Source organism: Cnephaeus nilssonii (assembly GCF_951640355.1).
Source record: "Cnephaeus nilssonii genome assembly, chromosome: 7".
NCBI classification, from domain to species: domain Eukaryota; kingdom Metazoa; phylum Chordata; class Mammalia; order Chiroptera; family Vespertilionidae; genus Cnephaeus; species Cnephaeus nilssonii.
Window position 1 is genome coordinate 41,225,533 of NC_137078.1, and position 27,929 is coordinate 41,253,461.

The window sequence follows — 27,929 nt, forward strand, 5'->3', positions numbered from 1 at the left end:
AGATGGCAAATCCTGAGGTCGTTACAAATAGCTGTAGCTCTCAACAGGAGGAAAATGGCTGCACGTTTAACCAGAATACATCTCCCTCCGAGGAGCTTCTACTAGAAGACCAGATGAGGCGAAAACTCAAATTTTTTTTCATGAATCCTTGTGAGAAATTCTGGGCTCGAGGCAGAAAACCATGGAAACTTGTCATACAAATTATAAAACTTGCAATGGTGACTATCCAGGTGAGCACCTCAGGTCAGAGGTTTGTTAAAAGCCTCTTTTAATAACAAAGAGGCCCTTGGCTAGTGGTTTTTTGTTATTTTTAAATATATTTTTATTGATTCAGAAAGGAAAGGAGAGAGCGAAACATCAATGATGAGAATCATTGATCAGCTGCCTCATGCATTCTCTCTGCCCCCACTCCCCTCTCCTACCTGACCCCTCGTGGATTGAGCCTGGAACCCAGACATGCACTCTTGACCGGAATCGAACCCGGGACCTCTCAGTCCTCAGGCCAACGCTCTATCCACTGAGTCAAACCAGCCAGTGGTTTTTATAACTTTGAACTGCATGCATAATGGGGAACAATAAATAAGGAAACATGAAATCTTAAACCCTTCTCTCTTAAATATTTGTGAAAGAAGACTTTGGTTTTTTTTTTCTTACCTTTTTCCTTTTCATCTTTCCTAAAGTTATCATTTCAGCCACATAATCCGATTAGTTTTCAGGAAAAGAAAATGTTAATATTTGGCTTCCAGTGGAGAGGTTTCTGAATCCGCCTGGAGCTAGCTGTTGTCCAATCAGAAGAGCCTTTTCCTTCCTAGTTAGTTTCCTGGGAATTTCTCTTCAGACACTTCAAGGGTTTCTGTAAGGCAAGTAACTTGGATTCTTTGTGATCATGGGAGTCCTGCAGTGGAAGAATCGGAGTTAACTAAAAAGGAGTAGCATAGGTAGTGAGTGAAATATGACACTTCATTTTAGGAGATGTTAAGAATCTCATTTCCTTGGTCTTTCTTAACATTTTTTTGGGGGGAATAAAATTTTGTGATTCTTTATACTTGTGATTTACTCTTGTGTAGAAATGTTTTTCTGCTGCTGAGAGCAATTATCTTTCATTAAAAGCAAATAGGCAAAAATAAAAGTAGATTTTAATAGGGGAAAGAGATGTTTTATTAGTACTTTCTCTTTTTGGTGAAAAACAACAACAACAACCAAAAAAAAAACAAACCCAACAACCTGTAACTAAATAAACAACTCATATTCAAGGAGAAAAATATTTTAAACCCTGAAGTCACTAATGTTAACTGGTTATTGGGAACAAATGCTTAAGATTGTTAGAAGCTAAGAGGATTTCTACAATCATATGAAGTTGGTAGAATTCTTGCATATGTTTTTCCATTGGTGAGAGTAACGATTTCTCTTTAAAAGTAAATGGTTGAACATAAATACTTTCTACTTGAAAGTGCTGTGTTTTGGGCTAAACATTGTATAGGCATCATCATGTTCAGTTCTTAAAACAAATCAGAGAGAGTGGTATTCCCACTTCACAGACTAGAACACTGAGGCTTAGTGAGGTAAAATAGCCTATCATAGACAGGAAACAAAGAGCATGACTGAAATTCAAACTCAGATTTATTCCCTCTAAGATTTATGATCTTAATTATTCCTTAATCTTTTAGGAAGCTTATCTAACCTTCCTGTGTTTCCTAGAGAGGTCAAGAGAAAAATTGACCAATGGTTTAAAATGTTAGGCTCGTTAGTAATAAACTTGTGAAAGGTGTTTAGGTAAGCTTTTGAAAGGAACTGAGGTTTCTCAATTGAGATGTTTCCTTAATTTATATCTGAGCAATCAAGCAAATGTTACATAAAGACAACTTTGTAATTGATCAATAAGGGTGACTTGGTAACAGATTCCCTCTTCAGGGAAAAGAAGGTGGTATTTCTGTTAAGTTGGAGATATTGTGTCTCGGTAACAAAAGAAAGATGTGTACAATGAAAGGTACCTTACTAAAGGTTTTCTCTTCCCCACTTCCTGGCTCAGTTTCTGAATTATAGCAGTTCTGCCTCAGCCTCCTGTCTGCCTCTAGGCCAGTAAGGACAAGGACTGTTGCCTTCTCATTGTATCCTCAGTACCTAGCTCAGTACTGGGACATGGGAGGTCCTCATGTATTTGAATGAATTGGTAAGAATGTGTTTGCAAATTCTCTGGAGGCTTTTTGGTCATCAGCTTCAAAAGATGTGAAATCCCTGGAATATCAAACTGTCATCTTATTGGGATTTAAGTAGGACTTTGAGCTAAAAGAGGCTCTTCAGTGATGGGGTTGAGTTAGGTGGAGAGAGATGACATGTGTAGGGTATAGGGCATGCATTTACAAAGGGAGAAGGAAGGGGAAAAGCCTTGTCTACTCTATTTTTCCCGGATCAGAACCTGGGTTGTGCAGCTTAGATTTAGTCTGTTAGATGGCTCCAATTTTAACTATACACTTTTGGGTAATGGGACTTGGAAAAATTATTTAGCTCCTCTGAGCCTGTATGTACTCATCTTGTAAAATAGGTACATTAGGAACTATACTGTGGGATTAGAGTGAGGAAAGTTGCTGGAATAGAGTAATGGCACATGGGTGCTTAGTGTTCCTCCCTTTTCCATCTACAATACATCCTGCTTCATTCTGGGATCGAAGTCAGAATGTATGTTCTAAACTATGTGCACATACTTTAGAAAGTTTACTTAAAAAATAAGTAAGGCCTTTATTACGCGTGCGTGTGTGTGTGTGTGTGTGTGTGTGTGTGTGTGTGCGTGTGTGTGTGTATATGTGTGGTATATGAAATAGAGATAGATTGAGGTGGTTTTGGAGGGAAGAGAACGTGAAAGAGACTTGGAGTAAAGTAAGGTTTTGGATATGATTGACAGACTTTATGTTACCATGACATCAGTTCAGGAAAACAACCTTTTGTGTGTGTGTGTGTGTGTGTGTGTGAACACCTGGTTTCATGTGGGTCAATCCTGCATGAACATTAAGGATATGTTATATTAATATACTTTAATTTAGAGATAAGTTGAAAGGATATTTTTATATTGGGCCTTATTGTCACAGTTTTGGTAATTAGACCTAGAAATATAGTTTGATTGTAGGACTTAGACTTATTTAAGGTATTTCTTACATTATATGATGTACCTTCTCCATGACCTTCTTGATGTCCTACAGAATTCAGTGTCACACTCTTCTACTTGCTGTTCAGGCCCCTGTACCATTTCTTTTGCTAATATTTTTTCTCGTTGTTCCTCTGCTTGAATTATGTCCTTCCAAAGTGCTAAATTCTGGGCTACCTGCTTAGCTCCTCAAATGTCCTTTGCCCAAGTTCTGCACATACTTCAGGGTTTCTATCACTCTTTCTTTAAGTGAACCTCCCGATTTTGTAGCCAAAAAGTGACCTTGCTGCTCTGAACAGCTGAAGAACTCCTGGACTTACCTGAACTCCTGAAGCTTTTGATGGGAGCAATGCCATAAATGAGATCAGACATTGAAAAAAAAGTTGAAAAGATGCAAAACCACTTCCTTTTACCTTAGAACTAGAAACCTACCTTATCTTTAAGGACAAACTAATTCATAGCTACCAAAGATTAATTTCCATGGAACCTATTCAGGATTAATTAGACACTGAATCTTGACTAGATAAATTAATCATTATATGGAGACCTTTATTTTGATGCTTTTTTTACCCTCTAACTTTTTCCTCTTAAGCTGGTCTATTTTGGGCTAAGTAACCAGATGGTGGTAGCTTTCAAGGAAGATAACACGATAGCATTCAAACACCTCTTCCTAAAAGAATATGTGGACCAAGCGGATGACACGTATGCAGTTTACACACAGAGTGATGTATACAGTCAGATCATCTTCGCAGTGAATCAGGTAAATCAAGCATGGCTTTTTTTTTTTAATGCATAGATACTTTAATGGAATTTACTTGGTTTTCCCCTCTCAGGGGTGCATGTGCATTCTTTACTTGGGAGAAAGAACAGACTGAAAAACAGTTAGCAATGTATGTAATAGAAACTGACATTCCGATGGAGAAGGGTGAATATTTCTGTAATATATAAATTACATGTATAAAATTATTTTAAAAATGTTTTTAAAATATTGCCAACAAACTTTTACAAAACTGTAAATTGAGAAGAGTTTTTGGTCAGTAACACAGAGAGAGAAACTTGAAAGACTTAATTAAAAGAATCAGAACTCGGGCTTGTATGAGAGCCTCAAAGGTTTAAAATTATTAACCACGACGCCGGTTGTAAGTAGTCATTAAGTCCTCAGAGCTTATAGTTTCAGAGGCCCTTAATACTTAATGAGAATATTCACTTTGCAGAGTGTATATAGCAACCAAGACCTGAAAGTTCTCGTAAAATATAAGTAAGGCCTTTATGTCATGCATGACAATGATCTTATTGTGACACGGATTAACTGCCAAAAAAGTAAGCTTGTTTTTCATCTAGATGAGTCAAACTCCTATTCTGCGTTTGTAATCAATTTGTTTTTGCTATACATAGTTCTTTCTTAAGATCCTAAATCTCTTATTTGGTAGTATCATTGACAGTGTTGTTGTTGTTTTTAAATCCTCCCCTGAGGATATTTTTCCATTGATTTTTAGAGAGAGAGAAAGACGGATTGATGTGAGAGAAACACATGGATTGGTTTCCTCCTGCATGAGCCCCCACCAGGGTCTGGTCAGGTACTTGTCCTTGACCAGAATTGAACCCGGGACCCTTCCGTCCGCGGGCCGATGCTCTACCCACTGAGCCAAACGGGCTAAGGCTGAAAGTGTTCTTGAAGTCAGTATTTCCAACCTGGCTTAGTTTCAAAATTATTACAACTCTCCTTCAAACAATTGTTATAATGCAATCATGGCTCTTCATTATCTAGAGACAATCTGCACACTGAAATGATAAATTGCTAAGATGAGATATATAATTATGACACCAAAGCTTTCTGTTAGCATTCCGATTGCAAGAATTGGTCCAAAACCTACAGTAATAGAATTAAGATGTATAAGTTGTTAAACAAAATTATGTCCTACAATTTGTAAGGAAAAAAAAATATATAATGCTGGAAATATTCAGTTTTGAGATTTTTGTTTTAAGCTTATTAAGTTTCTCTAAAGCTACTTTGAACCAAATTGGTAGTTGTTTTGTTTTGTGAGTTTTTTGGGCAGGGGGGATAGAGGCAAGAAGTAAACAGTTCATTAAAATTCCTCCTAAAATGTATTTACCTTAATTAGTAGACTTAAACTTAGTTTAAAAAATAGAGTACTGCTTGGCCCGGGGCCGGCATGGCTCAGTGTTTGAGTGTTGACCTATGAACCAGGAGGTCATGGTTCAATTCCCAGTCAGGGCACATGCCTGGATTGTGGGCTTAATCCTCAGTGTGGGGCGTGTAGGACACAGCCAATCAATGATTCCCTCTCATGACTGATGTTTCTATCTCTCCCTCTTCCTTCCTCTCTGAAATCAATAAAAATATATTTATAAAAATACAGTACTGTTTGGCATGCAGGCCATTCTATTTATCAGATTTCTACATTCTTTATAGAACTGCATGTAGATTCCTCACTCTAATATGTAAGTAGAAAATAATAATTAGGGTGGTTTACCTTGGGCAAATGATTGCTTTCCATCTTCCAAGCAATTATCAGGCATTTTTAGCTAAAGATAAAAATACCTTGATCATAATTTTCATGAATAACTAGAGTTTTGTGGTTAATGAGGTCAGCCATTCTACATGGCTCCAGATAACTGAAAAGGGACAGTATGGACTGGTGTTAAAGAGGGAGCTTTGTTTGTTGTAAGGAGATATCCTGACAGTTGAGATGATAGTCCCTGAGGGGAACTGACAGATGGGACTGTGGCTTCTCGGCTCTTAAAGGTATTTCCATGACTAATTAGTTATCCTGAAGATATAGCCCCCAGATGTCCTCTTAGTAGACCATCTCTAGGTTCATTCTGATCCAATGCTTATATATTTGAATCTCAGAACACTAGTTATTTTGTTTTAAATGAGATCTTGGCTTTCCTCAACCACTTGTGGGTCATCTTTACTGGGTTCCTTTCTTTCATCAGCCCCTTACATTTGGGCAGTCCCCAGTGTAATGAGTGACGTCCACAATGTCCTTTCCTCAACAGCCCTGCTCAGCTCCTGCAGACTCAAGCCTATGGCTTCTTTTACGGAGTTAGTCTATCTCCTATTTGTTCTTCCTCTTTTCCTGCTGCCATCTGTTTTCCTAGCATTATTGTCTTTTCCAAAGAACCCTGCCTTCTCATGATGGTGCCTGAAATAGATTACCACCCTCAATATCTTTTACCTTTTTTTCATGTAAAGGACTTTTTATCTCTTATGCCCTCCCTGCTCTCCTATCCCCCTTATAAAACTACCAATTTGGCTCAGAGTGGCTTTATTTTTTTTATTTTTTAAAAAATATATTTTATTGACTTTTTACAGAGAGGAAGGGAGAGGGATAGAGAGCTAGAAACATCGATGAGAGAGAATCATCGACCAGCTGCCTCCTGCACACCCCCCACCAGGGATGTGCCCGCAGCCAATGTACATGCCCTTGACCGGAATCGAACCCGGGACCTTTCAGTCCGCAGACCGACGCTCTATCCATTGAGCCAAACCGGTTTCGGCTCAGAGTGGCTTTAGAAAGACTTAATTAATACACTATTTCCTTGAATAGAAAGCAAAAATCTCAAAATGGAATATCTCCAGCATGACACTATTTCCCCCTATATGTAGGACATAATGCTATTTAATAATTTGTGCTACTTCCATTATCATAGATTTCTCATTTTCCCAATCTCAATGCCCTAATCACACATATTATCCTAGTGGTTTACTGTGCATAGATTAGCTCTAGGAAGTGAAGAGCCACTGCAGCATTATAATAATATTTTACCTCACCATTCGTTTGACACCTATTCCGGGCCTAATACTGTTCTAAGTACTGGGGTTAGAGCAGTGGACTTGATAAATTCCTAGCCCTGTGGAATTTACATTCTAATGGAAAAGATGGCTTTAAAACAAGTTTAACCAAATTATTTGATTTCATATAGTGATGAGTGCTATGAAGTAAAATAAAGTAGCATAAGGCATTAATAGTACAGGGCGGTTAGAAAAGGCCTCGCTGAGGACTTAAAGTGTGAGGAAGAATATTTCAGACTGAACGGGTAGCAACAGCCAAGGCCCTGCAGGCCAGAAAGCACTGAGTTTCAGGAAAACGCAAAGGAGGCGAGTGTGACGGGGCCAGGAAAGGCGCCGTGACGTTTACTCTGAGAGAGACAGGAAGCCATGGAAGGAGGGAGAGACTCGAGTATACACCAGCAAAGGCTAACGTTTATGCCCTCAAAATTGTAGCATCTGTTATGTATCAGATATTGTTTTTGGTTCATAAATAAGTTGTGAACACATAGACAGAGTCAAGGAGGTCATATTCTAATAGGAAGAGATCAGCAATAAATACATAAATAAATCATCTGTCAGTTGGTTCTTCATTTAAGGTAAAACAAACAGAAGAAGCAGGCAGAGTGAAAGGGTGGAGGTGGTCAGGGAAAGCTTCTCTGAGAAGGTGATACAGGTGAGCAGAGAGTAGACAAAAGAGTGGTGAGGCAGCCCGTGATGATCTCAAGGAAGAAGCTTCCAGGGAGAAGGAACATGTCTTAGGTGTCACTATTCTAAGGGTTTTACGTGTCTTAAATCACTTACTCTTTGTGACTGTAGTAAGGAAATATGTGTAACAGTCCTATGATTTCTTTACAAAGACGAGACTGTGGTGAGAGTCCGGATTGGAAGCAGGAAAGTCAGGTTAACCAGGTGGGACATGATGGAGGAGTAGTCCAGGGCGATAGCAGTGAAGGTAATGAGAAGTGGTCAGGTTTGGGATATAATCGGAAAGTAATGCATGATTCTCTGATGGATTAGAAATGGAGTATGAGAGAAGAAGACTAAAGGATCATTTCCAAGTCTTGCCTGGAAAGCGATTGACTTATGGAGTTGTTTATGGAGAAGAAAAGTATGGTAGAAAGAGACAATTTTAGCTGTTTGTCCATCTATGATTAAGATTTCTCTTAGAAACCATAGGTAGATTGCTACCCACTTGTATATGGAATTTAGTGGAGAGGGCAGGGCTGGAGATATAAATTTGGAAGTCATCAGCATATAGATGGTATATAAAGCATGGGACTGGCTGAGATCACCCATGGAGAGAATATGGTTAAAGAGGTTGAAGACTGAATGCAAGGTACCTTGAGATGCAGAGGCTGGGAAGAGGGGATTCAGCTAAGGAGACTGAGAAGGAGCAGCCTGGGTCCCAGAAGACAAGTGAAGAAAGTATCGCACGAAGGGGAAAGCACTCACCTGCATCACGCACCGTGGAGCAGTTAAGTTAGGTGAGCACTGACAACCAGGCACGAAGCACTGAGAACTGGGAACTAAGTATGGGATTTGGTAACATGCTCCTCCACAAGGCCAGCTCAGAATCAATTCCACGGGCCTGTATTATCAATGATAATAAAAGCCTAATATGCAAATTGACCAAACAGTGGAACGACCAGTCGCTATGATGCGCACTGACCACCAGGGGGCAGACACTCAATGCAGGAGCTGCCTCCAGCCCTCAGGCCCTGGGCCAGCTAACACAGGTGCCAGTGGGGACCCCCTGATCACCCCGCCAGTTGCCCTGTAGGGGGAGGTGACCGGCAGTGACGGGAGGGGGGTGGGGGAGCGAGTCTAGCAAGCGGGCAGCACCAGGCCAGCCAAGGCGGGTGCCAGCAGGGGCCCCCTGATCACCCTGCTGGTTGCCCCACAGATAGGCCCTGATCGCTGGCCAGGCCTAGGGACCCTACCTGTGCATGAATTTTGTGCACCGGGCCTCTAGTTATCAATGATTCCCTGCAATGATCACAGCATGTTCACATGCATCCTTTAGTAGAATTATTTACCTGTGTCTATCCCACTAAATTATTAATTCCAAGAGACAGATACCATATCCTTATCTTTGTATCACTAATTGTGCCATGCGACATTGTTCAAAATAAGCTCTGAAACCCTTCGTTTTGTGTTTTTCATCCACAGAAATCCACTAAGAGGTTTACGTGGACAGTTATTCCACAATACCATGTGATTCTCATTTGTGAAAGTCACATTTTGTTTTAGAGGATTCACCAGGACAGGGGACTATTGCGATGAAAATGACTAAGCTATATTCTTACGAAGATAAATATTAAAAATATATTTTTTAAATAAAAAGTTTTTCTGGTTAGCCTGGAACAACTTTATCCCCCTTCTTGTATTGCAGTAGTGGAGCAAAACTCTGATCATATAGGATGTAGGTCTAAGATAAAATAAATTTGTATCCACACTCAATGTAAAAGCCAGTTCCCTGAACATAGTTCTTTAAAGGAGGAAAGGAGATTATGCGGCTTAAGCCTTTAATTTTGCAGATAAGGAACCAGAAGCTCAGAAAAGTTTGTGATTAACCTGAGGTCATGGATTTGACACCTGACCTCAGAACTCAAGTTCTCAAGTGCTCTTAGCTCCTCTGCTGCCTGGGGGCACAGTCCATGCGTGTCAGTGGGAGGGTCTCCACCCAGAGCAGAGGGGGGACCTGCCAGTTTCAAAGGCAGGGAGTGAGCGGGATCATGGCTTCACTTCTGCCCTGGCTGGCATCCCCGCTTTCTGTTTCTCTTTTTGGTTGAAGTACTTGCAGCTACGCAACATCTCGATCGGGAACCATGCTTATGAGGATAAGAGCGCGGAGCAGTCTGGTATGGCGATCTGTCAGTACTTCTACAAGCAAGGAAACATCTGTCCTGGAAACGATACCTTTGACATTGATCCCAAAATTGAAACTGGTAATGCTCTTCTATAAGCTGGAACTTCCACTTTTCATTCCTTGATTTATATTTTAAATCAGTCATTTCATCTCTGAAAATGTTGATTTGGTCTGTGCTAATAGGTCATCTGACAAACCATATAAAAGCTGTGTGTCAGTTAGATACTGTCCCAAGGTTTATTATTATTAATACCATTTTATGGAAGACTACAGTATGGCACAGAGAGGTAAGTGATCTGCTCAAGGTGGAGCTAATAAGAGGCAGAGCTGAAACCTGACCCAGGCTGTCTGGGCTCTTAAGCACTATATTCCACTGCCTCTCACGCGGGATAAGCTAATTAAATAGGCAGATACTTTCCTTACAAGAAATTATGCTTGCAAAGTCTTGATGTGTGTCCAGCTCCCTCCCTTTACTAGCATCTCACTATTCAGTATCTATGAGGGTGAAGGGGCGGGGGGGTAGGCTGGGGTAGGAATGAGAACTAGAATTTAGAAGAGCACAGCTTATTCTTAGTAGCAAAGTGTTATTGCAAGTTGTACCTGAAACATTAGCTCAGGACTAATGTTAGAAAATAGGTATTAATCTTATTCATCAATGTCACCTCTGTCATTTAATAAAAAGAATAAAACATATTTGAATGCTTTCATCAATAGTGACTGGGACATTTTTTTGAGAGGAATAGTAAAATATTATAGTACTGATTAGTGAAAACCTTCTAAGATGCTATTTTCCTTTCAAAATGCTTATTGGGGAAAAATAGTCAACACATAATATTAAACAAGTAGATCCTTTATGCTTAGAAAAAAATTTTTTCTTTGACACTGCAAGTGTTTCAAACCTGATTAGATATATTGAAGAAAAAAAAGGGGTGCGGGGAGGATAGTCTCCAAGTTTAGGTTTAAAGGCCAGGAGGGAAGATAGCATTCTATAGGAGACTAATGAGATCAAGTTCAGAACTTTTTCCACTCCCACCCACTGCAGAAATGTAGCCACTTATGTCTTAAAAACAAATGAGTCATTGTAACCAAGAGGCTGGTATAGATGTCTAGCCTTTAAAATCTTAATTCAGCAAAATACTAGAATCTGAATATTTAGTTTTGAATATATATATTATCTTTCCAAGATGTAGTTTTATTTATTTTGGCCACAATATTATATTTTGTTCCTGTCTGTGGCAGAATGCTTCTCCGTGGAGCCAGATGAAACTTTTTACATTGGAACACCAGAAGAAAATAAACTCAACTTGACACTGGACTTTCACAGGTGAGGGAGGCAGGCGGGAGGGTGACTTATGTTTGTGAGTGTGTTTTCACTGCGCTGAAGTTTCTTCTGTTTTCTAGACTCCTAACAGTGGAGCTGACGTTTAAACTGAAGGCCATTAATCTGCAGACTATTCGTCATCACGAGCTCCCTGATTGTTACGACTTCACTCTGACTGTAAGAATGGGCTGGGCTGATTTGATTCCAATCTGGAGAAAAGTGTTTTATCTAGTTATATGTTTCATCTACTTGCATTAAGGCACGATCAAATATATAGGATGTTTCAGCTTGAATGTGCCTAAGGGGGGCATTGAAACAGCTAGCTCTGTTTTGTTACAATAACTTGTTCACTTGTTAATTAGCTTTCTTTTGTACTTCAGCCTAAGTTCTATGAGGGCAGGGACCTTGTCTTGTTCATTGTTGTGTCTTTAGTACCAAGGCAAATGTGTGGCACAGGGTAGGTGTTCAAATACAAAAGGAGAAGATTTTGTAGGTTCAGCGTCTAGCAGTCCATGGCTGTGTGCTTAAGTCCTTGTCAAGGGTTCTTGCTCACTGAGTTTCCTCGCCTTGAATGAATGTTTGTAACCTCTAGGTTATTGCTCACAGTGCCTTCCTTGTGCTGCCTCTGAATGCTCTGGTGAGTTTCTCCCCCTTCAGCCCACTCTATCACTTCCATGTTCTCCACACACAGCTGTAAATGGAGCTATTAATGCTCTCTAGAGCACAAGACGCCTCTCATGTGAGTCTGTCACCTCACGAGGATCAGAGTCAGTAACCCAGTGCTGGCTGGTCATATGCAGGAAAGCGTTTTATACAACTTGCCTTCATCTGATACAAATTTCTGTTACTTCGGCAGTAGTCTGCATCAAAGGCTATTTCCTCAGTTCTCAAATAATTGGCTGTAAGAAATCAAGCTCTCACAGCATGGAGGGACCTGGAGAGTATCATGCTAAGTGAAATAAGTCAGTCAGAAAAAGATAAGTATCACATGATCTCACTCATCTGTAGAATCTAAGTAACAAAATAAACTGATGTACAGAGTGGATCCAGAGACATGGATGCATGGAACAGAGTGCGGAATCTCAGAGGGGAGGTGGGGCAGGGTCAGTGGGTAGGAGGAAATCAATCAAAGACCTTGTATGCACATATGCATGGCCCATGGACACAGACAATAGGGTGCTGAAGACCTGGGGTTGGGGGCAGGGGCAGGCTGAAGGGGATCTAAGTGGGAAAAAAGGAACATATGTAATACTTTCAACAATAAATAATTATTTAAAAAAAAGTAATCAGGTTCTCAGAGAATGAGGTTAAAAAATGTTCAGAACATAGTCTAATGTAGTAATCCTATATAATAAAAGGCTAATATGCAAATCGACTGAATAGTGCAACGACTGGTCCCTATGACATGCGTTGACCACTGGGGGGCAGACACTCAGCGCAGGAGCTGCCCCCTGGTGGTCAGTGTGCTCCCACAGGGGGAGCGCTGCTCAGCCAGAAGCCGGGCTCACGGCTGGCGAGTGCAGTGGTGGTGGCGGGAGCCTCTCCCGCCTCCGTGGCAGCACTAAGGATGTCTGACTGACAGCTTAGGCCCACTCCCCTCAGTGAGCCTAAGCCGTCCATCAGTCAGACATTGCCCAAGGGATCCCAGACTGCGAGAAGGCACAGGCCTGGCTGAGGGGTCCCCCCCGCCCCCCCTCTCTGAGTGCATGAATTTTGTGTACCAGGCCTCTAGTCTATCTATAATAATAAAAGCATAATATGCTAATTAGACCGGACATCCTTCCAGATGTCCTACCTTCCAGATAAAGCCGCAGCAGGCGGGGGCCGTGGCAGAGGCAGCAGAGGCCCCGGGCCATGGTAGCAGCAGGTGGGGGCTGGGGCCAAGGCCCTTGCATGAATTTCGTGCATTGGGCCTCTAGTCTATACTAATAAAAGGGTAATATGCTAATTAGACCAGATAGACTGGTTGTCTTTCGGATATCCTTCTGGACAAAGTCACGGTGACGGGGGCTGAGACAGAGGCAGTTAGGGGCGATCAGGCAGGCAGGCAGAGTGGTTAGGGGTGATCAGGCAGGCAGGCAGAGGGGTTAGGGGAGATCAGGCAGGCAGGCAGAGGGGTTAGGGGAGATCAGGCTGGCAGGGGAGAGCGGTTAGGGGCAGTCAGGCTGGCAGGGGAGAGCGGTTAGGGGTGATCAGGTTGGCAGGGGATAGCAGTTAGGGGCAATCAGGCAGGCAGGCAGGTGAGCAGTTAGGAGCCAGAGGTCCCAGATTGCAAGAGGGATGTCTGGATTGGGACTCCCCTCCCCCTACCCCATGCATGAATTTTGTACACCAGGCCTCTAGTATATATAAAAGGCTAAGTGACCATCTGACTGACCATGCAATGGGTCGGTAGGTATGATGCCACTGACCCCCAGGGGGCAGACACTCAACGCAGGAGCTGCCGAGTGCCAGCAACTTTGCAGAGTGCCCTCTCACACTCTGGGACCCCTCGGGGGATGTCACAGAGCCGGTTTCAGTCTGGTCCCCACAGGCCAGGCTGATGGACCCCACCTGCCAAAGGGACCCTGCTCACTCCGCAGACGCCCTTTGAGCTGTGGCGCCATCCCAGGTGTGGCCGGCCAGTGAGGGACTGTGGGAGGTTGGCTCCAGGGTGTGTCCTGCCCATCTCACCCAGTCCCAGCCAGTCCCACCCCTCCCCTCCCCGCCTGCCACCTTCTAATTAATTTCCTTTCAATGTGCACGAATCCATGCACTGGGCCACTAGTTATTTATAACATTTGATAAGAAAAAGCAGTAATACTGTAAGACTATTTTGAATTAACCTACAAGTTTTTATCCTAATATTAACCAAGTTATGAATTTTCAATATTACTTGATTTTTCAAAAATTGAGTTATTCACTGTCTTGTCTTCTCTTTCTTCCTTTCTCATTGAGAAATAAAACTTTTCAGAATTTTTATGTCTTCAAGGCTTAGCTCAAGTGACACCTTCTTCATGGACCCTTTTGTGATTGTTCAGTTAGAAATACATTCTGGCCTGGCTGGTGTGGCTCAGTGGTTGAGTGTCAACCTATGAACCAGAAAGTCACAGTTCCTGGTCAGGGCACATGCCCAGGTTGTGGGCTTGATTCCTGGTAGGGGTCATGCAGGAGGCAGCCCATCATTGATTCTCTCTCATCATTGATATTTCTGTTTCTCTCCTTCCTTCCTCTCTGAAATCAATAAAAATAATTTTTTTTGAAAAAAAGAAATACATTCTGTGCTTTGAACTCTCAGATTTTTATTTTGCTTTTGTGTTTCTATGGTCTTACCACGTTCTTCTTTGTTTATGGTCTTGCCACCTTCTTCTTTGTTCTAGGGTTTTCTAGGTGTCTATCATCAACTCTGCTAGATTGAAAGCTCCTTGAAGGCAGGAATCATTTTCTTAATCTTTTCATTTCTCAAAGAACATAGTAGGTGTCTCAAATATTTGTTGAATGAATAAATGAAACACTTGTGAAAGGCAATTCTTTCAAATGACTCAATATTGTGGTAAAAGCATCTTGACCTATTAGCCACATGCAGATGTTATATTTTCACCATTATTGTAGAATCACCACAAGCTATGCCTGTGCGTTATGGATTTAACAGTGCATCTCATAGAACTGTGGTAGAACTTACATCTTACACGGTAGTTTAATAAAAAAAAAAAAAACCATTAGGGCAACTTCATTGTCATAGTTAAACATGAACTGAGGCAGCATGCACCTGATGTAAAATGCAGGGACTTTGCAGTCAGGCAAGTTAGATTTTAATTCCAGCTCACCAGTTAGTAACTATGCAACTTTAGAGAAAATACTAAATTGGTTTGAGCTTCAGTTTTCTCATTTGTTAAACGAAATTAATGCCTACCTACTAGACAAAGTTGTTGTCAAGATAGAAGATAACATATATAAAGAACCTACCTAAGAATTTGGTTTATATATATTCATTCAATAGCTATTTATTAAACCTTTTTCTGTGTGTGCCCGGATGGATTTATAATGTAAAAGTAGTACATTAGGATTCATTCATAAATTCTTGCATCATGTATTTTGAAGCTCTTTTTTAAAAAATTTATCTTGATTGTTGAAAGTGTCACAGCTATCCCCCATTCCTCCCCATTGAGCCCCTCCACTCTGCTCCTGCCCTCTCCCCATGCCTTCACGGCACTCTTTATTTTCCAAAGGTTATGCTTATAACCTTTATGTTTCCAAAGGTTATGCTTATATACATATAAGTTCTTTGGCTAATCTCTTCCCCACCTCTCTCCACTTCCCTCTGAAATATGTCAGTCTGTTGCATGCTTCAAAGTCTCTGGGTCTATTTTGTTTGTCACTTTATTTTGTTCATTAGATTCCACGTATAAATGAGATCATGTGATACTTGTCTTTCTCTGCTGAAGCTCTTTATTAGGTATATAAATATGTAGGATTCTTTCATTCAATTGAACTGACTTTTTTATCATTATGAAATATCTCATTTGTTAGCTTATTAGCTATAACTCCGTTTTATTATTTTAGAGTGTATAATGCACATAATTTCACTTATTACACTCTACATTCAGATGATATACCACTACATGAATAGTATAAGAATCTAATCACTGCCTGGCCAGCACTGCTCAGTGGTTGAGCATCAACCCATGAACCAGGAGGTCATGGTTGGATTTCAGGTCTGGGCACATGCCTGGAATCAGGTTTTGGCCTGATCCCCAGGAGGTGGTGTGCAGGAGGCAACCAATAGATGTTTCTCTCTCATCGATGTTTCTATCTCTCTCCCTCTGCCTTCCTCTCTCTAAAATCAATAAGAATATATTTTTAAAAATAGAACCTAACAACGATATATAGGAATGGGAAAAGTAGGTTATAATAATCCTAATATATATAAAAAGCCAGGGCCCTCACAACCAGACAGGACGACCAAAGAGTAACAGTGACAACCACACAGCAGCTGTGTGGGGTGACCAGGCCGGCAGGGGGGTTAGTGAAGGACAACCAAAGGACTGACCAGCAGGCTGTGTGGGAAGACCAGGTTGGTGAGGGGAGCAGTTAGGGGCGACCAGGCCAGTGGGGCGGAAGTTGGGGGCAACCAGGCCTGCAGGGGGTGGGGCAGTTGGTGGCGATCAGGCCGGCAGGCAGTGGTGGTTAGGGGTGATCAGGCTGGTGGGGGGGGGGGCAGTTAGGGGCGATCAGGTAGGCAGGCAGGCAAGCAGTTAGGAGCCAGTGGTCCCAGATTGTGAGAGGGATGTCTGAGAGGTCCCGGATTGGGGAAGGTGCAGGCTGGGTTGAGGGGACCCCCCCTCCCTGTGCACAAATTTCATGCACCGGGCCTCTAGTAATAAATAATATAATAATAATACAAGCATAAACTCTGTTTTGTGTACTTACAGCTATAAGCCTACTTTTGCCCATCCCTATATTTCCATTTCTCTAATCTTGGCCTTTATGTTATTGTTACTTTCCAGATGTGTTATCACATACTTGATGTATTATTATCATTTTTGCTTTAAATAGTCAATTATCTTTTGAAGCCAATTAAATAATAAGGAAACAGTATTTATATTTGCCCACACAGTTACCATTTCCAGTGTGCTTCATTCCTTTGTGTAACTCCAGGTTTCCATCTGGCATCATTTTCCTTCTGCCTGAAGGGCCTCTTTTAACATTTCTTATAGTGCAGGCCTGCTGGTGATGAATTCTCTCAGCTTTTCTAGGTCTTAAAAAGTATTTTACCTTTATTTATTATTTATTTTTAAATATTAATTTTTAAATGTATTTATTGATTGATGGTTTTTAGAGAGAGGAAGAAAGAGAGAGAGAGTCTTGTTGTCCCGCTTATTTATGCATTCATTGGTTGATTCTTGTATGTGCCCTGACTGGGGCTTGAACCTGGAACCTTGGCATATTGGGATAATGCTCTAACCAATTGAGCTAACCAGCCAGGGCTTCACCCTCATTTTTAAAAGGAAGTTTCAGTGGATATAGAATTCTAGGTTGTTTTACCCGCTCTGTACTTTAAAGATGCTGCTCTTCTAGCTGGCATTGTTCCTGATGAGAAATCTGCTGTCATCTTCATCTTTGTTCTTCTTTATGGGTTGTGTTCCCCTCCCCCCCCACCCTGTTTCTAAATTTTTATCTTTATATCAGGTTTTAACAATTTGATAGTGACACTCCTTAGTGTTGTTTTCTTTATATTTCTTGTGTATGGCATTATTGAACATTTTGGTTCTGTGGGTTTATAATTTTCATTATATTTGACATTTACTCAGCATTAGTTTTTCAAATATTTTTCTGTCTCTCCCCGCCCCCACTCACTGTTCAGAGATTCTAATTACATGTGTATTTTGGCACTTGAAATTGTCCCACAGCTCATTAATGCTCTCTTTTTTTTGTTTGTTTCATTTTTTAGTCTTTTTTTCTTCTGTGTTTCATTAATTTCTATTGCTATGTCTTCAAATGCACTAATATTTTCCCCTGTACTATCTAATATGTTGTGAATCCCATCTAGTAATTTTTCTTCTTTGTTTAAAGAATTCAGATTCTTCTAAACCTTATTGAGATGTGATTGATATGAAACCAAAATGTATTTACTCAACAGATATTTAGTGAGCACATACTGTTGCTAAGACCCTGAGGCTCTTTTGTGGGAAAACATGGTTTCCCTTTTGCAAGGGGAACTCATTCAAGTAATACTGAGCATCTTCCTTGTGTGAAGTTGTGGGCTGGGTCCCCAGCAGCCATGGAGATGGACAGACACTGACAATGGCCCGAGTTGCTTGTCAAGGAAAGAAGCTTACAATCCAACGTGAGGAGACAAAGTGACCAGACTTTGTCAAATATGCTTACTTGACATCTTATATTTGAAGTGATATCTGATTACCCCACATGAAGAAGGTGCAATAAAACTCATTTAAATGGTCCGGCTGGCGTGGCTCAGTGCTTGAGCGGCGACCTCTAAACCAGGAGGTCACAGTTCAATTCCTGTTCAGGGTACATGTCCAGGTTGCTGGCTGGATCCCCAGGAGGGAGCATGTAGGAGGCAGCCAATTAATGATTCTCTCTCATCATTGATTTTTCTATCCCTCTCCATTCTTCTCTGAAATCAATAAAAATATATTTTTTAAAAAGTCATTTAAAGGACAGATTTTTAAAAGAACTTGAGCGAGAAGGAACTTAAAAACAACAGCAACAAAAAGACTGATGGTCTCTTCATGGGGAAAGTAGAGGAAGCCAGAGGGGAAGCAGAGAAGGGCTATGGAAGGTGTTCTGGCGTGGCTTTGTCCGGCTCTGTGCCTGTGTCCTGAATAGTAATCCTTGAGGCAAGAAGTGGCTGTTGATTCCCTGGGGCCACATTCTTGGCAATACATATGGTTCTAGAATGACTAAGAAATCTAGATCCAGAAAGAAAATTTAAAAAGTTTCACTTAAAATGTTTCAAGACAGAAAAATGACCTCTTGTGTTAGGAAGAATTGTAACAGAGCTAAAAATCTATTCCTAACTGAGGAACTACTGAAAGGTGGGGAAAAGCACAATTTTACGAGCTTTTAAAAAAATTATTAAAGTGTAGTTGGCACATAATATTAGTTTCAGGTGTGCAAAACATAGTGACTCAACATTTATGTACCCTTAGAGGTGATCACCACACTAAGCTTAGTAACCATCTGTCATGGTGCAAAGTTATTGCAATATTATTAACTGTATTTCCTGTGCTGTACACTACATCTCCATGGCTTATTTATCTTCTAACTGGAAGCTTTGTACCAGCCCTTGCTCATATCAAGAGGGCATCTAGAGGTACTTAGAATGGGAAGGTGGGGGAAGTTCTCTTGTTTTAGAAGTTTCCATGGTAATACTGTCCTAGCAGCATAGGATTTTAGAGACTGAAAGTTCTCTATAGAAGATATAGTTCAAACCTTTCATTTTACAGAGAAATAAAGTGAACTTTCCAAGGTTGAACAGAGTTAGCAATAGGGCAGGGATGAGACGCTGGGTCTCCTCTCGCACCGAAAGAATTGTTTCCTAATTAATGCACGGAGGTACCGTGGCTTCAAAAACTATTAGGTATGTTTTTGATCCTTCTTCTTTTTCTTTGCAGATAACATTTGACAATAAAGCCCATAGCGGAAGAATTAAGATAAGTTTAGATAATGACATTTCCATCAGAGAATGTAAAGACTGGCACGTTTCTGGATCAGGTAACTGATACATTTTACTAGTTTTCAAAAATGGTTATTAAGTTACTGGTCTCATGGATATGTGGAGCATCAAATGAAAGAATTGTACTACTTCCGAGTCTCTAATTCTCTGCAAGTAGATCAATTCATTGTAGTTATCTGATGTTCCAGGTAATACATAAATAATTAATGATTGAAATGACTTTTCCTGCCTTCTCCATCTGCCTTCATTGGTCCGCTCCATACTAAAAAAAATACTTACAATCCCCCCAAGTACAAAGAGGACTTGAAGAATTGTTTCCAGTAGGGAAGAACAGATTACAATCTGAGTGTCCTTTACCATGTTTTACATCTATACTGTGGTATGTAACACAGTAGTTAAAATAAGCAAGGCTAAAAATGAAAAGTAAAAAAAAAAGTAGTTGTCACTGTATTAATGTCCCACTGCATAAACAGGTAATCCTTTTCCTTCCAGTTCAGAGAAACACTCATTACATGATGATCTTTGATGGCTTTGTTATCCTGATGTGCCTGACTTCGTTAATCCTGTGCTTTCGATCTGTGATTAAAGGAATTCAGCTTCAACAGGTAGGGGTTGTTGCTTTCTAGGAATGTTACAGCCGTTTTGATCAACAGAGAAACTTACTGTGCCTCCCCTCTTTCCCCTAAAGGAATTTGTCAATTTTTTCCTCCTCCATTATAAGAAGGAGGTTTCTGTTTCTGATCGAATGGAATTTGTCAATGGATGGTACATTATGATTATTAGTAGTGACTTATTGACAATCATTGGATCAATTCTGAAAATGGAAATCCAAGCCAAGGTAAACTTTTTTCCTATATATGCCATTGTTAATATCAGCTTTGTATAAGTCATCCGAATAGACATTTAACTTCGGGGGGTGGAGGGGAGGAATGGGAGAAGATTTGCAGTAAATCTTCATTTATACCCACCTCAACTATCCTTAACCTCAATGAGCTCTTAATGGTACCCAGCAACCTTTCCACATTTTTCTAGACCATTCACTAACCCCATCTTATAAATGATAATTTCATGTTTTCTTCTCTTCCGAAACCTCTAACTCCCCTGCCTCACCCCCACTCTCAGCTGGTGACCTCATTTCCTACTTCATAAGAACAATAGGAAAAAAGTAAAAATTCCACAAACTCCTACTTCATTTATCTACTGACCAGCATCAGTGCCTTCACGCCCTGCTTTTTCTGTTACGGAGGATTTATTATTTAGGCTGTTATCTAAGTCCTACTCCTCCATATGCCTACCACATGCTGTCTCACTTGCTTACTTACGGGCACAGCTCGCACCATACTTCTCCCTTTCCTTGTACATCATCAATTTCCCAGTCTCTATGTTGTCATTCTCATCAGTATGTTTTTCCCTCCTTTCAAAAAAGACAAAATATCAACCCATTCCCCCGCCCCCCCGTTACTTCTTCATTTTCTGCTTCTCTTTATATAGCAAAAGACCTCAACAGAGTAGTTCATCTTGTTTCTGATTCTGCTCCTCCCATTCTCTCTTATATCTGTTCCAACCGGGCTGCCTGCCACTCCACAGAAAGTGTTCTTTCCAAGGACCTCCCATGTTAATAAGTCCAATAATCAATTATTTCAAGTATTTATCCTTCAGCTTTTAACACTGTCAACACTCCCTCTTTGTTGATGCACTCCCCCCCCCCCCCCCCCCCCGCACCCAGCCCCGCTGGGTATCATTTTCCTGGTGTTCCTCCTAGATCTTGGGCTGGTCTTCTGACTTTCCTTTGCCGGTTTCCTCTCATCTCTCCAACCTATTAAAGTGACTACTTCAAAGCGTAGCACTGGGACATTTTTTATTTTCTGCCATTGTCTTGGTGACCACAGTCTGTTCCATGCCAGTGATTTCCACATTTGTGTTTCCAGCTTGGAATTCTTCCCTCAACTCGTCTCAAATTTCCAACTGTCTATTCCACATCTTCACTCGAGTGTCTATTTGGCCTCTCAAATGTAACATATCTAAAACAGAATTCCTAAGATTCCCCCACCTCCACGGTCCAAACTTGCTTCTCCTTTCTAAGTTCAGTTGAGTACCAACCATTTTCAGTTGCTCAAGATAAGAGTCACAGATTCATCCTCAACTCTTCTCTTTTACTAATCCCCTCTCACTCTCATCTAATCCAAGAGGAAATCCTATTGATCTACCTTCAAAAATTACCTCATTGTCTCCACCACTAAGTCATCATCAGCTCTCACTTATATTATTGCAACAGCCTTCTCACTCCTCTAACAATCTGCGCTCAACCATAGCAGCCAATATTCTATCATATCACTCCTGTTCCGAGACCTCAAATCCCCCTCCCCAGAATAAATAGAAAGTTGTAAAATTACCCATGAGACCCTAACTACCTACCTCCTTACCTCTGACTTCATACTATCCCCATCGCTCACTCCAGCCAGACTCACCATCTTGCCAGGTGCCCTCCTGCTTCGGGGCCTTGGCACTTGCTGGTTCCTGTGCCTGGAAAGCTCTTCCCCTTAATTTTGTTGGTTTGCTCCTCACTCCCTTCGGGTCTTTGCTCAGGTGCTGCCTTTTCAGTGAAACCTTTCCTGATCACCCTTCTTAAAAATGTAACCGCCTACGCATTTCTCATCCCCTCTCCTGAATTTTCTCCTTTGCACATCAGCTAATGTATCAGGTGTTCATAAATTTATTGCTGTTCTCTCTCTCCCCTCATTAGAAGGTACGCTTCATGAATGGAGGAAATTTTGCCTGTTCACTGCTCTGTCCTTAGCCCCTGGAACAGTGACCAGCTCATAGCTACCCAATAGACAGTTCCTGCTCATGTGAATTTCTGATTACTTTCCCCCACTGTGTTTTAGAGCCTAACAAGTTATGATGTCTGCAGCATACTTCTCGGGACCTCCACCTTGCTTGTGTGGCTGGGCGTCATCCGGTACCTCAGTTTCTTCCACAAGTACAACGTAAGACGGTTCAGGGCTCCTGGTGCGGCGGGTCTTTCTCCCTTTCACTGCGATTGCGCTGCTTGGGCTGGAGGACAAAAAGATTCTAATGGCCTCTCTTACTTTCTCAGCTCCTTATCCTGACCCTTCAGGCAGCGCTGCCCAGTGTCATGAGGTTCTGCTGCTGTGCAGCTGTGATCTATTTTGGCTATTGCTTCTGTGGATGGATTGTGCTGGGACCTTACCATGAAAAGGTACCGATCCACAGCCTGTCACCTTGGGACCATGAACTTCTTAGAATGGTGCCCGTGGCTTGTTTTCTCCTTTCAAATGGACTCCGTGTATTTTGTGACTCAGTCTTCCTGTGTTGAAGGTAGTATATCTATTGCCATGTGTCTACACCAGTAAGGGCTGACCAACGCGAGAGAAGAATTGGTTCACTCAACGTCCTCAGTTTCTTTAGTGGAATGTGCCAAATAGTGAGGTCCTTTTTACCACCAGCGAAGTAAAGTTTCGTCAATTTGATTCATCAGTGTATATTAGAGTAGGCTATTTAGGTAAAGTGTCTCAAAATGGGATTTTATTTAAAAAGTAGTATAGGGAGAAACTTGTAGGAATATGTGTTACTGGAGTTATAGTCCTAACTATAATGCTGTTATCTTAAGTGGCATGAACTTTAAAACGAGAAGTATGACCATGCATGGTTAGGATCTGGGTTTCTCAGAAGTGTTTCAAGGATATCTTTCCATGAAGGTAAAGGGGAGGATAAGGCTTGTCTCAAAAAGCCCTGAGACAAGCCCTTTCTGCCTCCAGTTCAGCCTGCTCCTATTAACAGAGCATCAAGAAGCAGCTGCTTGTCCCAGGAAAAATAGTAGGCCTGTACATGTTGTGTGTATTGCCAAGCAAATGCATGTAGTTACTTCAGGTTATTGGTTTGAAAGGGTAACTTGGCATATCTGGCCACATCCTATATAATAAAAGCCTAATATGTAAATCGACCAAATGGCGGAATGACCGGCAAAACGACCAGTCGCTATGACACACACTGACCACCAGGGGGCAGACGCTTAATGCAGGAGCTGCCGTGATGTACACTGGCCATTTACAGAGAAACGGCAGTGTGGACCTGGCACTGACAAAGCAACACTCAGCTTCCCCCAAGTGGGACACAGGCTCTGCCACCACCCCGGAGTGACAGCCCACCAAATCGCAGCCTATGCTGCCATGGCGCAAAATGGTGGCCCACAGCCCAGCCCAGCTCGGAAACGGTGGCTGTGGTGCCAGGTAGTGATGTCACAAAGCAACACCCAGCTTTCTCTCCCTTTTCTTCATCCCAGGAACACAACTTACTTTATAGCCAGGTGCAAACATTTCACACTTTAACCAAATGTCTGTGAAGCATTTTCCCGTGCCTCATCTCATTTGATCCTCACAGAATTTCTGAAGTAGGTAGATAGGAGACTTGGTGGAATCCTATTTTCTTTTCATTAGCCAGAAAATGGAGATTTAGAAAGCTTAGAAACTTGTCCCAACTGAAAAGAAGTAAGAAATGGTGGACCTTGAAAATGACTTCAGGTTTTCTCACTATACAGAATATAGTCAAACACTGCTGCAGTTAAATAGTTTACCCTTTGTTCTCATTGCGTGATCTACAGTAATAATCTACTTTGTGTTGATATTTACTGCTGTGTTGCTGACAATTACCTGAAAGAGAAGTTGGAGTGCTTCACTGGGCTGGCAAAAGTTTAGCGAAATCAGAAAGCAGGTCTAATTAAGCAAGTTTATTCTATACTAGAGGCCTGGTGCATGAAATTCATGCACTCTGGGGGGTCCCTCAGCACGGCATGAGCCCTCTTGCAGTCCAGGAGCCCTTGGGGGATGTCTGACTGACGGCTTAGGCCCACTCCCCCACGGGCTAAGCCATCAGTCAGACATCCTTAGTGCTGCCATGGAGGTGGGAAAGGCTCCCGCCACTGCTGCTGCACTCACCAGCTGTGAGCCCGGCTTCTGGCTGAGTGGTACTCCCCCTGTAGGAGCACACTGACCACCAGGGGGCAGCTCCTGCATTGAGCGTCTGCCCCCTGGTGGTCAGTGCATGTCATAGCGACTGGTTGTTTTGCCAGTCATTCTGCCATTTGGTCGATTTGCATATTAGCCTTTTATTATATAGGATATATAAAAGGCTAAGTTGACTCGCACATGCGTGATAGATATAAAGCTCTCACTGGTGCCAATCGCATGCGTGTGTTTCTAGCTGTCATTGTCGATTGTGAGTTTGGTTGACACTTCTATTATAGAGAAAGGGCAAATAACGATATTAAAATATTTCTTTTAATTAATTTCCTTTCAATGTGCATGAATCAGTGTACTGGGCCACTAGTTTTTAATATGATGTCATGAATGAAGTCTCCCAGGAGAAGAAGCATGGAATAAAGTGCATTTTTCTCTTTTTTTTCAGTTCCGTTCTCTGAACTTGGTCTCCGAGTGCCTTTTTTCTCTGATAAATGGAGATGATATGTTTGCGACGTTTGCAGGAATGCACCAAAAAAGTTACTTGGTCTGGCTATTTAGCAGAATTTACCTCTACACGTTCATCAGCCTCTTTGTCTATATGATTTTAAGTCTTTTCATTGCACTGATCACTGATACATATGAAACAATCAAGGTAGGCTCATCAGTAGCCATAAGTGGCAGCATTTTCCCAGAATTTGTGGAGTGACAATAAAATATAGTACCTATGGGTAGAGAAGAAGGGCTTCAGTTTTAGATACTGAGAAACAGAAATGAAGGAGAAATAGAAGTATAGAATGTTGGAAGTTTTGTCTTCACATAATTGTGCTTTTTTTGTACAAGCTTCTTATTAAAATTATAAGGATTAGTAAGTATTGCGTGAGTACAGCAGATGGCATTCCAGAAAGCCGGAATTTGGAGTGGTGAACTTTTTCTTTTATATTAATCCAATTGAAAATTTTAATTTCTACATAAATTAAATCTCTGAATTTGGGAAGACAAATATTAGTTGCAATTTCCTAGGTAACTTGCTGAATAGACCTATGTTCATAAGGAACAACATGGAAGAGATCTGGAAGTGAATAGGAAAGTTGAAAAAAGAAAAAGGACGTGGAAATAAATGGAAGTTTAAAGTCGAAGGTAAAATACAAAGTCATTAAAAAAGAAAAGAGAGAGGGAGAGAAGAAATAATCTATATATATAAAAGCCTAAGTGACCATTACAATCAGAATGACTGGAACGACCGTTTGACTTGCCGCTATAACGCACACTGATCACCGGGGGGAGTAGCCGTAGCAGCGGCAGGCACAGCTGGGCCAGGATGAGTGTGACAGTGGAGCTGCACGCAGCCCTGGCTTGGGCTCCTCCCTGGCCGCCTGCGGCTTCAGCACTGCTACATCCCCCGAGGGGTCCCGGATTGCAAGAGAGTGCAGGCCAGGCTGAGGGACCCCACTTGTGCACAAATCCGTTCACCGGGCCTCTAGTGTATTAATAACATAGAAAAATAAAAGGTACCGATAGCATTAATCTCACATCACTTGGGTCAATTTTTCCAGTTCATTCTGTGGTAGGCAGCTAGACAGACAGTTTGCAGAGTGAGGACAATGGGCAGGTATATTGTCTTTTACCTAGCAAAAGACAGTTGTAGGGTGGGACCTTGCCCCCAGGGTGGCCTTTCTTTTCTCCTCCTCGCATATCGCTGGTCATGCAATTTGGACCCCTGACCTTTCCTCCCTAGAAATAACATCTAGGCTTCAGTTGTATTTCAGCTCCAGGCTCAGAAAAGCAACAAAACCAGCCACAGCTGACCTCAGGACCAGCTGCCCTGGTGCTGCTGGGGTGGGGCACTTTTAAAATCCAGTTTTATAAAGAAAAATGGACCTCTTCATTTGGAGTGTGCTGTCATTGAACTCATTACTCCCTGGCATGGTCCCTTCCCCATTTGGAAACTTGATTTAAAAAGGTGTTATGATTTGTATTATCATTCACAAGGGACATTTAAAAAAATCTATTTAAGCCCTTTGAAATATGGAAAGGCAGAATAAACATCCATATAGATTTAAATTTCGAATAACCTTGTATTGTTAGGTACACTACTGGCATAGGCACTCGCACTTGGGGACTTTTCTTTCTGGGTATGAGAGGCGGAATGAAATGTGATGGACCAGGGATAAAGAGAAGGCCATTGGGAGTTGATGCATTACGAGTTGATGATTATGAAAACTTTGCTCATGAAGCCAGGGCCATGACTTCATGCTCACTGAATCAGATTTCAGGAACTGACTGTCCTCATTGCTTGCTTGGCAGATTTGTGCTTACAGTCACCAAGGTGACTGGGAAAGAATGTAGTTGTACCTGTCCAAATCCCTCCCCATGATGCTCTAAAAATTTACCACCTTCCACTCTGCATGCAGAGAACTACACTGCGTGGCCAGATTATTATGATCTCTGAACGCATAATAATCTGGCCACTCAGTGTATATCCTATATAATAAGAGGCTAATATGCAAATTGTCCCCTCGACCAGGAGTTCGACCAGCAGGCAGGCCGGCCAACCGCCCATGTCCCCTCCCCCTGGCCAGGCTGGCCAGACCCCACCCATGCACAAATTCATGCACTGGGCCTTTAATATATATATATATATATATACTGAGTGGCCAGATTATTATGTGTTCAGAGATCATAATAATCTGGCCACTCAGTGTATATGTTATTTAAAGGTGACATCCACTATCTCTAAGGGTAACATGACTTGACAACTTTCCATAATACAACGTAAGGCTAATAGTTTCCATGTTAACTTCTTTTCGTGGGCTCAGAGCACTTCCAAATGGGAAAGCTAAATTATTTCTGACCCTTTCTGGTCAGGGCACCTTCTAGAGTCTTAGACCCCCAAACTGATTATAAATATGAGGCCCTTAAACAAGCCTTTCTGTCCAGAAGAGAGACTCCCAAAGGGTGTGCAGACTAGAAAGGTCCCTCACAGCACTCAGATCTTTGTTCAGACACCTGGACCAGCTTAGGAGCATTCAGGGCTGGGCTGAGGAAGGCTAGGTATGCCCCCCACCCGCCCTCAGCTCCCAGCAACACCATTGTTAATCTGCATCAGCTGGACCACGGTGGCCTGAACTGGGTTCCAGCCAAGGTGCCTGCTACACACTGGCCTCCAAGTCATGGGCTGTAGGGCGAGGCTCTCAGACTGGGAGCAGGACTGGCTGGATGCTTCCTGGACGGAGGGCTCAGACAGACCCAGATTCAACGTGCTCGACGGGGTTGAACCAGACCCACAAAGCAGAAGCCAGGAGGGCACTGCTGAATCCCGGACCAACTTTACTTTAGCCAAGCCTACGAGTGGCTCTAGCGACTACATCTCCCTGAAAATACTTGGAAGTGACTACACTAGCCCTCTAGAAAGATCTCCTCCCTTGCCAAATGAGCTATTTTAAATGAGGAATAAAGCTGTTTCAAGGGGTTCATTAATGAGAGCTATTGTTTTTATTCTCCTGCACAGCATTACCAACAGGATGGCTTCCCAGAGACCACACTTCGGACATTTATATCAGAGTGCAAAGATCTACCCAACTCTGGAAAGTACAGATTAGACGACGAACCTCCAGGATCTATATTCTGCTGTTGTACAAAGTAG

At 41.8% G+C, this 27,929-nt stretch overlaps 1 protein-coding gene across 2 annotated transcripts; it reads left to right on the forward strand.

Annotated features, from left to right (window-relative positions):
- On the forward strand, nt 1–27,929 carry MCOLN3 (mucolipin TRP cation channel 3; the record flags this gene model as incomplete). Of its 2 annotated transcripts, XM_079776557.1 has the most annotated exons (12): nt 1–230; nt 3,732–3,899; nt 9,733–9,886; nt 11,047–11,131; nt 11,209–11,305; nt 19,246–19,345; nt 19,800–19,912; nt 19,996–20,145; nt 22,193–22,294; nt 22,405–22,527; nt 24,732–24,938; nt 27,795–27,929. In XM_079776557.1, the coding sequence occupies 12 exons, from the start codon at nt 3–5 to the stop codon at nt 27,927–27,929; spliced, it is 1,662 nt and encodes a 553-aa protein (XP_079632683.1). The 2 variants fall into 2 exon arrangements, with proteins under 2 accessions (XP_079632683.1, XP_079632684.1); XM_079776558.1 differs by lacking the exon at nt 3,732–3,899 and having other exon boundaries at nt 3–230.